Source organism: Canis lupus, chromosome 11 (assembly GCF_048164855.1).
Source record: "Canis lupus baileyi chromosome 11, mCanLup2.hap1, whole genome shotgun sequence".
Classification (NCBI taxonomy): domain Eukaryota; kingdom Metazoa; phylum Chordata; class Mammalia; order Carnivora; family Canidae; genus Canis; species Canis lupus.
The window spans coordinates 37,215,746-37,229,172 of NC_132848.1; the positions used below are offsets into that span (position 1 = coordinate 37,215,746).

At 50.4% G+C, this 13,427-nt stretch overlaps 1 protein-coding gene across 1 annotated transcript in view; it reads right to left on the minus strand.

Moving 5' to 3' along the window:
* The window catches only part of SH3RF3 (SH3 domain containing ring finger 3), a 353,925-nt gene that overhangs the window by 125,741 nt on the left and 214,757 nt on the right, over positions 1-13,427 (minus strand). Inside the window, exon 3 of the mRNA XM_072842672.1 lies at positions 9,624-9,719. Coding sequence (XP_072698773.1) covers positions 9,624-9,719 — 96 coding nt within the window. The remainder of the gene's footprint in view (positions 1-9,623; positions 9,720-13,427) is intronic.

Here is a 13,427-nt window from a genome sequence, read left to right on the forward strand (position 1 = left end):
ATTTTAGAGGCGGGGGGGAGTTCAGTGCAGAAGCATCAGAGCTGGACAAAGCCCACAGAAGCCTCTGCTTCCAGAGTCCTTAGGTAGAGCAATGGCCCTTCCAACCCCAGGCCGACATTCTCGATGGGAGGGGGGCAGTCACCTGGCAGCAGCTGCCCCTATTACTTCCTGACGCGCTGGCTCTCCCTCTGAGGAGCAGGGCATCCTTGGAAGGAGGAGGGAGACAGACACCAGGACTGGTGACTATGAATGAGCACCCTCCCCAAGTTGTCCCTACAAATTTGCCCACCCTGGACCCCATGGACAGTGTGGGGTCTGGGGAGGACGCTGAGTGGGGGAAGAGGATCTTGAGCTCCAGTGCCTACACTTTTCTGCTCAGGAACCTGGGAGTGAGCATGCCCCCAGAAGCCACACCCTGTCCTCCACTTCCTCCCTGGAAACAGCTGCCCGCCCCAGGCAGCGAGCTAGAAAACTATGACAAAGTGGATGAAATCATGAGCAATCCGTTCTTACATTGGGAAATGGCAAATTCGATGTATGGAAGCGCTGTCTACGACTTCAGAATGGTCCACAGTGCATATGAGGATAACTTCAGACTCCCTTTGTTCCCAGTGAAAGCTGTCGCTTGTGCCAGTGAGTTATGACCAAATGCTTTAATACCGTATTTCGAGATGGAGGCTCAAAATAATATCCTCTGTACAATCTGAAGTGACAAGGAGACAACTGTGCTACATGACGAACTGAGTTCAACATTGTAATCACCTGAAGCTGAGAACCCACCTGTCTAGCAATGTACCTTGGAATTGCTGTGCTGCAGACAAGGGCTCCCGAGTGGGCATCAGCTGTCATTAGGAACAACCACCACATTTCGTTTCTTGGCTAACTCAAGATTTTCGTTTTTGCCTCCGTCAGTTTTCCAGGATCTAGAAACAGCATCTCGTCAACAGTTTTCCCTAACAGCACATAGGATTCACTCAACACCAAGACTGGGGCTGAGGCCTAGACACCAATGGAGGGCTGGGGTCCGGCTCCCCAAAGTCAGAACTGTCTGGGCTCCCACCAGCCCCCATCTCACTTTCTGGAGCCTGGCCCTGCTCTCCCATCTCTCACACTGTCCAGAATACAGCCCCCTGAGACATGCCCGCAGGGACTCCAGGCCTCCAGTGCCGAGGACTGGGACTCCTTCCCATCGGCGGGTGAGGTCATGAAGGGTTCATGTGTCAGCAGCAGAAGGGCAAGAAACCGGATAGAGCAGAGCTGTCCTAGGGCAGCAGGAGCTGAGGATGGAGCCACCACGTGCCCCCTGCTTCAGCTCCTAGTTTGAGAAATGGGCTTCCTGCAGAAGCCACTCTGGGCTGCATCTGGCTAAGGGAGGGCTCATGAAGGGCAGAGCTGTCTTTGATGCATTTTGAGTGTCAAAGGAGATAAAATGGACTTTAGCACATGCTCAACCTTCAAATTCTATCTTCCAGTGCTCACATCCAGGTTTCTTCCCATCATTACTTGTCCCCTGGGAGCCTTCTCTCTCCTGAGTCAGCTCTTCTTTCCAAACCACCCTCTTTGGTCACCGTCCTGGCTCCAGAGCTAGTGACCTCTGTCAGCACCCCACAGCACCTCACAGCAGCCCGCAGCAGCCTGCAGCATGCCGTAGTACCCCCAGCACCCTGCAGCACATTGCAGCACCCCACAGCACCCTGTAGCATGTTGCTGCACCCTGCAGCACATCGTAGAAAGCCTAAGCACCCGCAGCATGCTGTGGTACCCACTGCCCTGCGCACACATCCCACTAGCACCCCTACACGACTAGGCCCCAAACCCAGGAGCCCTTTGCCCACCCTCTACTTCTGCCCCCGCTCCTGCCTCTCTCCCACGTTCCATCTCCCCCTGGCCAGAAGCCCCCACGTGGCTTCTGTTCTTAAGCCCTAAGCCTTGTCATTCTCGACAAATAATGAGCCCAGTAGCGGAGACCAGGACAACTGGCATAAACTCTGAGTATCCCCCAGGTCTCGGGCCTCGGGCTTTGGAACCTCCCAATTCACCTCCTTCTCCCTCTGAAGGGCAGGTTTCTCCCCTGTCCATCAAGGGGGGCCCTCTTCCCCTCCCGGCTCTTCTTCAGCTGTGCCCTGCAATCCCTTGGGTTTTCTCATTGCCCTCTCTCTACTGTCCTCCCTGCTGCCCCATCTAATAGAACCCTGAGCAAGTGCTCCCTTGACTCTGATAACCACTGAAGATGTGCTCCTTTCCTGACTCTTCACCTGAGACCTCACCTACCCACCTGCTCATCCCTCCAGGTTTTATCTTTGTTCAGCTACACAACAGATGCCTTCACAGGTTGATAGGGAAGGGATGCTTTCACAGAGGAGAGGTATTCCTTAGGGGTCCTCTGAACATGGCTTGTCACTTCATGTTACCTCCTTCTAAGTGCCAATGAAACACACACTGAACAAAATTAGAAAGCACCGGAAGTGGGCAGTCCCTCCTGTTGGGAGGATCTACTCTTCGCAACCTCCTGGGTCCCCAGAACCCTGTGGCCAGGCAGCTGTGTGACCAGGTCCTGGTGGTCGTCAGTGGTGGTCTGACGTCCCCTGCCAGGCCTGGCCCACGAAACTCCCACACTATCCTCACTCCTACATGTTACAGACAGCAGAGCCCCCCAGGAGGGTCGGTCCCCCTAGAGCCTCTGTGAGCCTGGCCAGCCTGAACAGCCAGATACGACCCTCTAGTGTGGTTTAGCCCTGGGATGTCAGGGTTCACCTGTCACAGCAGGTACTGATACCTCAACTAGTACACTCATCAACCCTCATCCCAATGTCTTCCCTTCTTGTTGCACGCCTGCTTCCAGGTACTCCCGTCCCTAGACTCAAACCCCCAGGGATCTGCTCCTTTCACCTCTGCAGTGTGAGGGTCTCCAGGTACCGGGCACAGGAGAGACACCCGCAGAGTCCCAGAGTTGGCCTGCACCCTTTCAGGTGTGGCCAAGGGCGGCCACTGTTCCTTCGCATGTGAGTTGAATAAATTATCATCAAGAGCAGTTTGCTTTCCCCCCCAGGGAACCGAGGTGGCCATCCCCTTACCTACATATTTTTTTTATAATATATTTTTTTCTTTCTTTTTTTAAATTTTTATTTATCTATGATAGTCACACACAGAGAGAGAGGCAGAGACATAGGCAGAGGGAGAAGCAGGCTCCATGCACCGGGAGCCCGACGTGGGATTCGATCCCGGGTCTCCAGGATCGCGCCCTGGGCCAAAGGCAGGCGCCAAACCGCTGCGCCACCCAGGGATCCCCCTTACCTACATATTTAAATGTAAGAGCACAAAACAAGGAAATGCATTAACGTGTGTCTGTTAAATAAGGGTTGACATGTGACATACAAGAGGGAAAGAAAGATCACCACTTCCAACCCAGAAGTCCTGCCAGTTGGCAGGAAGACAAAACGGTGCTTCCCTGGCACCGGTGGCCAGCCTCTGGGCCTAGGTGTGCTCAGCGCGGACAGCACAGCCTCTCTCTACCGGATGTCACCACCTGTCCACAGGATGAACAGTCTTCACTATGCGCCTGCATGTGTGCATCAGCCCAGAGCACAGGAAAGCCAGTTTTCAGGGGTGGGTGGCTCCCTCTCCCACGGAAACCTGTCACTGCCCCTCTTCTGGGTGCCAAGCCCCAGGAGATGAAGGGGAAGGAGATGGATAGAATCCTGCGTGCACAGTACAGCTGGGTGAGTGCATAGTCTGTTGGGAACACGGAGGAAGCCCTTACCCCAGCAGGGGCAGAGGTCTCTCACAGAGGGGGTAGGAGCTGGCTGGAAGGGTGTGGGGTTTGGCCTCAGGAGCTATATGAGGGGAGCTGGGGGTGAGACATCCCATCTTCTCCCCAACAGCATCCTCACTGGCAGGAGCCAGCCCCACGCAGCCATGGATTCCAGGGCAGGTAGGTCAGGCAATGGCACACAGCTGGCAGGGACAAGTCTGCGCACCCAGCAGTGCATCGAGAGGATGTGAGACCCAGCAAAGGTGCACAAGAGTGAGGGAGGTGCTGGTGGGCCTTGGGGGAGCACCAGCAAGGGAAAATCTGGGCCAACTCCAAAACTCAGGAACAAGGCAACCACATTCTTCTGCTATGTCGACAGCCAGTCCCTGTTAGGCCCCCTCTAAACATTATGTGATGTGTCTTTAAAGTTAAAACCAGTCCAAGCCCATTTCCTCCCACTCACTGTCTCTACTCAGCGTGCCCCTCAGTCCCCCAAACAGCCTCTGGCTCTGGACAATCACTGCATTTTGTTGGACACAGAGAATGGCTCCTGGCGAATTCCTGTGCTGACCTCCTGACAAGCTGTCACTCCCGCAAACATTTATTAAGCACCCACTGTGTGTAGTCACTTTGCTAAGTGCTAAGGATATTAAAAATGAATAAGAGAAGGACCCTGATCTGAGCAGGGGAGTGAAGAAGTTTAGGAAGTGCTGGAAGCCCTGCACTTTGACATGAACAGGGTCCTATGGCTCAGGAAATGATTTCATGAAGTGAGGACCATTTGAATTGGGTTTTGAAGAGTGAAGAGGAGCTCTACAGGTCCTAGCATAGAGACCCTGAGCTAGGAAGGGCAGTGTGGAGGTTTGGGTGGCTGGAATCTCAGGTCCCTGGAGAGGGTCTGGTGCCGCCATACCAGGTGGAGGTTGTGAAGTTGGGTTTCAGCATCTCATGGCGGGTTTGGAGATCACCACCCTGGAGGCCACTGAGCCCAGGCTGGGAGGGACAGAGAAAGCTGGGACTTGGGGTGGAGGGGAGGGCAGGGCGGATTTAAGAGAAACACTTCAGGTACAGGGTGGAGGGCAGACTAGTGATGAGAGGTTGGTGTCAGGGGCAGGCCCAGCCACTTGGCCTTTCTTGCTCATCCTCAAGCAAGCACGAGCAGACCACCATGACAATGTCTCCCAGGGAGCCAACCTCATATACCCCAACCATGAAGTACAGCTAATGTTTAAATATCCCATTCTGCAGGAGTAAAGAACCATCACGTCACCTGGTAACGGACCTGGGTTAACTGCTGGTGGTCCCGGTCTCCCCACACTCTGCCTAAACAACTGATTTTCTGAACGTGAAAGGAGAACTTGACACTTAAGCTCATTGCATTCTTTTCAACTGTATTTCCAGCCTATCATGGTCTTTGGGATCTTAATCCTGGCCGCGTGGAGAGGTTTTCCTGGCAGACAAGCAACACAGGCAAATTTCCTCATGTGCCTTCTATGTCTCCATCCAGATCATTAATGCTCAGAGCACAATAGTCCTGTGTCCTGGTTCTGGATCTCTCCAGACTGAGACTAATTTCTATGAACGCTCAACAACAGCTTTCAAGTGAGCAACCTCTCCTATCACGCAGCATGTAAATATCTGCATTGCTTGTCTTGACATTACCCAACTGCACACCTGGCTGAGCTCAGGAAATCATGGTGGGGCTGTCGTGCCTGTACAGAGTGGGGGCCTACCTTCAAGGAGCTCTCACCCTGCTGGGGAGTGGAATTGAGCATTTGTGAGGAAACACTCAGAAATACAAGGCCAAATATGGTCAATTCCCAGGAGTGACAGAGATCTCCAGTAAACTCATGAATGGACCAATGAGCAATTATTCACTCAACAAACCTTCCTAATAGCAGAGCAACAACAGAGTTGGCCCTTGAGAGCCTACCTCATGCCTGGGCTGTGCACTCTGTTATTGTCTTAAAGCCTTGCAATGATCTTCATGAGGTCTATGCTACTGCCCTGGTATGAGAGAGGAACCAGGCTCAGAAAGTCACACATCTAGGCCATGGTGTTGAGCCCAGTGCAGGCTACCTTTGAAACCCATGATGCTCTGAACTGCCCTGAGGCCCATTCATGATTCTGCCACTGGGGCTGCCATGGCCCATGAGAAATAGGCCTGTTCTTGGAGCATGACCTGAGGTCCACATTAAGGGTAGATGCCAAGCATGTCATCTTGGAGCCTTGTGGGAAAGGATGATGGGTCTGGCTTGGCAGGACCTCTAGTTGGGTCTACTCATACCGCAGGGTGGAATCCAAAGCCAAACCCAGCCCCACCAGGACCTGAGAAGAGCGAAGTGCCTCACCTGTGTTCCTACAGCACATTTACCCCACAGCAGGCAGCACTGAGCCCCCACACACAAAGGAGGGGGGATCCCTTGACCCCTGGGCCTGAGGAATTCTCTCAGATTCATTCTCTCTGAAAGAGGAAAACGATGACAATTACTCTGCCTCCTGGAGGCACCGAAGGAAGGCCATGTCACCTTTATGTGTTTGGGTTTATTCCCCGATGGCCAGAGCAACGCTGATTCCTGTCTTGGGTAGACATCAGCTGGGGCGCCTTGCCCAGCTGTAATCCAACACACAGCAGGTGTCAACAACACATGCCATGGTCCTGGTGAGGAGATGGCTGCTGATCGTGACTGTTCAAGAAACCAACAGGGAGAAAAGAACCAGGAGGCAGGTTCAAGACGACAGGCCAATGGCTGGGGAAGCTAGAAAGGCAGTGAGGAGGTCAAAGGCGGGGAAGGAAGTCACGCAGGAGGCAAGAATTGAGGGTGAAGGAGCTAGGTGCGGGCATTCAGTGCCTGAGACCAGCTGGCCCAGGTCACCGATGGGGACACCATGGCAGCCAGGCCCTGTGCATTAGGGGGAGTGGGGACAAAAGGGTTGTTTCTGTAATACTCCAGAAATATAGATATTTCTGGAGATAGGGAACGCCTTCTCAGAAGATAAGCTGCCAGGTCTAGGCCATGCAGCCCCAGCCTGGCTTTATACCTGCCCTACTGTGCCTGCCTGGCAGGCCCAGGCTGAAGAAACGGCCCTGCTTAGGGGAGGATTGTACAATCTGTGAAGCACAAGAGCTTGTTCCCTCCTTACAGATCCACCTGGGTCAAGCACAAGGCCAAGATCTGCCTCAGTGGGAAGTCAGATTCAAACTCTGTGGAAGACCCGAGCTCCAACTGCTTGGATCTCAGAGGCTTGCTCAGCCTCTTGGAGGGAAGACAGCCTGAACTCGGGACCCCCTGAATCCACCCCTAAGGCTACAAGGGGCCGGAGCCACCCACGCACTTCAAAAAGGAACTTATCCAGAAACAGTGAGACATGGTCTCAGGAAATACCCATTTGGGGCTTCTTGTCTACAGTGGTGGCTAAGCGAACAGCCAGGAGACTGCTTCGGACCAGGTCAGGGTGCAGAGCTGCAGCCCAGGCGTCCAGGGCCATGGCATGTGGCCAGGCAGCTGCCCGGGAGCTACCCTGCCCAGGAAGGAGCAGGGTCCAGAGGAGCAAGGCCCCTGCCACGGTGGCTTAGGGGGGGCTTTGCCAATGCTCCTGGGAGGGCAGCTGAGTACCCCTGCACCTCGAGTGTCCTCAGGGCATCTAATCTGAGGAGACACATGAAGGGATCAGGAGCCATGTTGAGAGCAGAGGTGGGACTGTCACTGGAGGTATGAGGCATGGAGGGCTTTCAGGCCAGCGGAGGAAGGAGCCTGCCTCGAGGGAGACATGTTCGAAAGCATCTCCAATGGCTGGGCACTAAGGCCCTGGGGAGGCAGGGACAGGCCATCTGCCCTTTGGGTACATCTGTGGAACCAACGGGAGTCACAGTGCACCCAGCTGACAGGTTTCCCAGCACTGACCCCCAGCCCAGCCTGCCTGATGATGCCCAAGCCCTTCCAGAGGGCGGGTAGCTGACGGGCCTGACCTGGCCTTCCCCAGAGGGTGCCCGTGACCTGCTGAGGCATTCCTTAGCTCCTTAAGCTGCACTCTAAAGTACACAAATGTCAACTGCACACCAGTTTACAACTGCACACAACTCTGAACCACTCCCAAGACTAAGATATCAATACCCCAGCATCCCAGAGTCATCCCTCCCTGCAGAGGCCCCACGGCAAGTGAAAACCGTATATACTCTTTGGTGTCTGGCTTCAAAGGTTTGTCTCTGAGATTCAGTCATGCTTGGAAATGTAGTAGTCTATCGTTCATTTCCTCTGCTGGGTAGTATTCCCATCATATGGATATACCCCCATTTACTTATCCATTCTGCTGCTGATGGATGGACATTTGCAGCATATCCAGTGTGAGGCCATCACAATAAAGTTTCTGTAAGCATTTCTGCATATGTGTTTGAGTATCCTTGTAAGTTGGCCAAGGAAAACAAGTTCCATAGGCTACCGATGCCTGCAAAGCCAGATTTCTCACTTCTAGACTGCACCGCAAGAGTCACTCTTGATACCAGGTTTATCTAAGCAGCAGGATAGGAAAGAAAATACCCCTGGAAACTGGAACAAATGCCCAAGTGGAAGCTTACACGGTGTTGGAGGAGGTTTGACTTGTACAGTGCATGATAGAGGGGTGTGTCTGAGCATGTGTCTGAGTCCATTTGGGAGTTTGTGACTGTGTGAGCACTGCGTGTGCTGTGTGTGGACCTACTATTACTGTGTGACACAGCCTTGGAATCTCCTGGGCAGTTTATCCAAAATTACTGTGAGAACCACTCATCCAGAGCATTTAGAGAAAGGAGAGGAGGTGAGCAGAGATGAGGCTAGAAAAATAGATAGGAGCAAACTGCATTCAAAGTGGTGAATACTTTACTATAGCATTTGGACTTTATCCTGTAGGTGACAGGAATCACCAGACGTGTTGAACAAACACCCAGTGGCACCCGCACACCACTCAGCAGGCATGGCAAAGCCGGCTGCGTCACCGAGCAGATGTGAAACCCCGCACCAGGCTGAATGAACTACAGTTTGCTAGTGGGGGGAGCCGGAGGGTAGGGCAGTGAAGGGCTGAGTCTGTGTTCATGTTCTGGCTCTGCCATTTATCAGCGAGGAATGGGGACATTCCTGGCTTTCATATACCAGAGTTGTTGAGAAAATTAAATGAGCAAGTACTTGAAAGTGTTTGTCACACAGTCAGCAATAGCTGAAATGATTCTCAGGATAACTGCAGTGGTTAATAGATGAAGCATGTATTGGCTCATGAGTGTACACATGTGACTTGCACTGACAAATGGCACACGTACACACGATGGGCAAACACTCCTGCACACAAACAGCGGTTTACAAATCAGACATTCTAAGATGCTCCCAGCTCAGCCACTGCTCATAACTTACTCATTGGAAACCAAGTGCTCCTCAGTTATAGAAAGGAGACAGGAAATTAACAGGCCCCAAGTCATCTTGGCTTCAGGGACTCGCAGCTGGGTGAGCTGCCCGGTCACCAAGTCCTCAGAGGACTGCAAATGGCCTGCCACAGCCGTTCTTGCAGTGACACGGGGAATGCTGCCTTATCTGGGCTGGGGAGACATGAGCAGCAGTACCTAGGAGAGTCTGGGGAAGCGGGTGCCAGCACAGGATTTCTGTGAGAAGTGGGGAAAGCCCACATCTGTGATGCCCACACAGTATGATGGTCTGCAGCCAGGCCGGGACAGATGACTGCAGGAGCCGAGGCAGTGCTCCTAGCACTGGCACAGCAGTCAGAACAAAACCCAACACAGTCTCCATCCTCCTCTCCACAGGCCAGGAGCCCACCCCTGCCCCTTGCCCCACCTGGTGAAACAGACAGCAGGGTGGAAGAGGAAGCCCATCTGAGAGCATAGTCTTACCTCCACGTACAGCAAGGGGAAGATCCCAATCTTGTCTCCCAGCATGCCTTCTGCCCAGTTGTCATCCACTCTTCTGATGACAGTCAGGATCTCGTCCTGGGGTTGCCGCAGCCCACCATGCACACAAATACATGGACACGCAACAAACACAACAAAAACAGAGACAGTCAGTACTGCAGGAGCTAGGAAAAGATCCCAAGCAATGATGTAAATAATAGTTTATTATCTATTCTGGGATCTGACATATGAAAAGTCTGCCCTTACATCTTCACCCATGGTCTCCCTCTTTCTCTCTTACATATTGATTATAGCTGCAAAAATCCTCAAATAGAAAAGCGTGGCAATTTACAATATGGTTAGTATTTTAAAATTCATGTTCCTATTACTTATTTACTGAAATAAAATAATTTTGAATAAAAATAAATTCAGCAAATATAAAGCTTTTTAAGTTTCTGGCTCCATCCACGAACAAAAAATGACCCAATCCAATTCCATTTATTTTGAGTCATGGGTACAAAAAGCTTTGGATAACCCTCTTAAATTTTTTGGCAATGCAGACGATGCCAAGTATAGATGCACAAAGTGGAAACAGATGGAATGAGAAAGGAAGAGGCATAAAGCATGGAGGAAGAGGAGCTTTCCGGGGAGACTGGCAGCTTGGTGGTTGTGAGAAAGGTCACGCCCAGGATGCCATCAGTGTGCCAGGAGCTGCAGGGACAAATGACAAGGGGTGCAGATAGGAGGGTGGGAGAGAGAAAGTGATGGAGAGCAAAAGAGGGAATCCACCAGGGAAGAGGACTGGGGATGAGAGACAACAAGGGGCAGCATCAAGTGTCAAGAGGGCCAGACAGGGATCTCACAGGCAAAATGGTGCCTCCATCAGCAGTCTGTGGCTGGCCTCTATTCCCTCTCCAGTATCCATCCTCCTCACACTAAGCAAGGTTTGTTTATTTATTTATTTTTTCTAAGCAAGGTTTATAATGGAACCCCTCAAAGACTGTCTGCCAAACCACCCTCTCTCCCCCTGCCCTGCCACATTAAAACCTTCCTGTCATTTGTCCCTCAGCAAAATCTGCTAGGGGACTACTTTGCCCATCTGGGGCTTGTGATAAGGAGCTGATGGTCAGCCTAATGGGGTAGCCCCTCCTGGATTTGAAGGTATCATCTGAGTCTTTAATACTTTCATATGAAAGCAATGAATCTTCCAGTGAGGAGCTGAGTCCTCCAAGAGTCTTCAGTACTTTAATATGAAGCAGTAATATGGGACTTGGAGGCTTCTTTCATGTCAGAGACACATTTTAGGCCAGCACACTTCATCAAATTATCAGAAAAGGTGGCTTATCTGTGAGCTAAGGGACCACACATTTTTGGGGTGTTCATCTGGGTCAAGGTAGAGTGATCTAATGAGGGTGGGATATGCCTTTTAGAGAACACAGATAGGGAAAAGCAAGGGTGAGTGTCTGTCAGAGAAGCTCCCCATGGTCTATTTCAAACCTCTCCTCACCTGCTTCTCACAGAGGAGAGTCTAGGAGCAATCATACGCCTCATTTTCTCTGCCCTCATCCCCAACCTCCCAGTTAAAAAAAAAATCAAATAACAAAATAATCTGTGACTTCAGAGTATTTCTTCTCTCAATTGATACAAGCCAGAAAAACACAATAGACACTACAAGGGGAACATATCCTTTCATATGTTACAGGGTAGGTGGTTCTTAGGCTACAGAATGATATTTGTAAGGGTTCCCTTCTAGCTCAGGAATTAGAATGCACAGGCTTTTCTGTAATCGTTGGGCCAAAGCAGCCAACTGTCATGAGGAGAGATGAAGAGAATGCCCCTGAACTCCCATGCCTTGCTCACCTCACAAGTTCAAAACTGGTGAGAGTCCTGGGCCTGTGATGAACTCAACTCAGATTCAGCCAAAGGGAGGCCCTTAGGATGTGTGCTGATCATACAAAGGGAAAGGTAATTGAAGGTTTCCTACATGTCAGAGTTTTTGCAACAATAAAATAGCACCAAAAAAAGACATTTAATTTTGTAAAATTCAAAAGAAGAAAATGCCAGGTTAATTTTGGTTAAAAACCAGAAAATACCGGGGGATCCCTGGGTGGCTCAGCGGTTTAGCACCTGCCTTTGGCCCAGGGCGCGATCCTGGAGTCCCGGGATCGAGTCCCGCATCGGGCTCCCAGCATGGAGCCTGCTTCTCCCTCCTCCTGTGTCTCTGCCTCTCTCTCTCTCTCTCATAAATAAATAAATAAATCTTTAAAAAAAAAACAGAAAATACCATATTATCCACACTATTGCTTAGGACTGGTCTAGACATTAGAGCCAAAGAAATAAAAGAATATAAGACAGAAAGCATGAATATTGGAAAGAAGGTATAAAAAATTTTACTTAGAAAAAACAGTATAAACTAAAATTAAAATAAGCAAATTTGAGAAGTACTGCGAATTTTATTTATTTATTTATTTATTTATTTATTTATTTATTTATTTATTTTACGGGTCAGGCTTTCTTCTTCTTTTTTTTTTTAATGCAATAATTCCTTTATTCTGCAAATGCAAGAAGTTGATTTCTCATCCAGTTGTTGCTAGCTTGTCCCTAGGACTCAAAAACCCCATCATTTTACCATAATCTTGAGATGCTTACACTTTTGTTTTGTTATTAGCTTCAGTAGAATTTAGTGATTCATCAGTTGCATATAGCACTCAGTGCTCACTAGATCAAATGCCCTCCTTAATGTCCATCACCCAATTACCCCATCCCTCTACCCACCTCTCCTCCAGCAACCCTCAGTTTGTTTCCTATAGTTAAGAGTTTCTCTTTTTTTAAATTTTTATTTATTTATGATAGTCACACACAGAGAGAGAGACAGGCAGAGACACAGGCAGAAGGAGAAGCAGGCTCCATGCACTGGGAGCCCGACGTGGGACTCGATCCCGGGTCTCCAGGATCACGCCCTGGGCCAAAGGCAGGCGCCAAACCGCTGCACCACCCAGAGATCCCCAAGTTAAGAGTTTCTTATGGTTTGTCTTCCTCTCTGATTTCATCTTATTTTATTTTTCCTTCCCTTCCCCTATGTTCATCTATTTTGTTTCTTTAATTCCACATATGAGAAAAATCATATGGTACTTGTCTTTCTCTGAGATACTCACATCTTAACCCAAAAGGGCAGGGTGGTTAGTGCAATGCTGGTTTGCTTTACTAGGGGAAGCAATATTGTTGTACATAGGATTGTGCCAATAACTTTGATTCTATTCTGAAGAAGATCATTTGTAGGCAGGTTAGAAGAGGGTCAGGCTTTCTTTACTGGTGAGCAGGCAGGTGGCGGGTGAGTCGGGAGCTGGGGAGCAGCTGGGGAGGGGGTCCTGTGGCTGCCTTAATGGCAGACCCGCAGCCCTGGTGGCCAGACGACTCCCCTGCAACCGGGTGTGGATGGCAGGAGTGGGGAGGGGCGGGCGGGGCCGCCAGCAACCATGGGGTCAGAGCCCTCCGAGGCACAACACAGACCCCGAGGCAACCCGCCAGCACGGACTCGGGCAGGCAGGACGCTTGGCGCAGTGGGCAGCGCATCAGTCTCATAATCTGAATACTGCAAATTTTAAAATACATACATAAAAATCATTGGTTTACTCACATACTAGCAATAATAAGTTAGAGAATATGATTAAAATTGTCTATTTAAAAATTTCTCTAATACACCATATATGCCAAAATGAATTACATTAAAGATTTAAATGTTAGAAAAAAACTCGAATGCCCAGGAAGTAAATATGAATTGGTGTTTAATCCCAGCTAGGGAAGGCC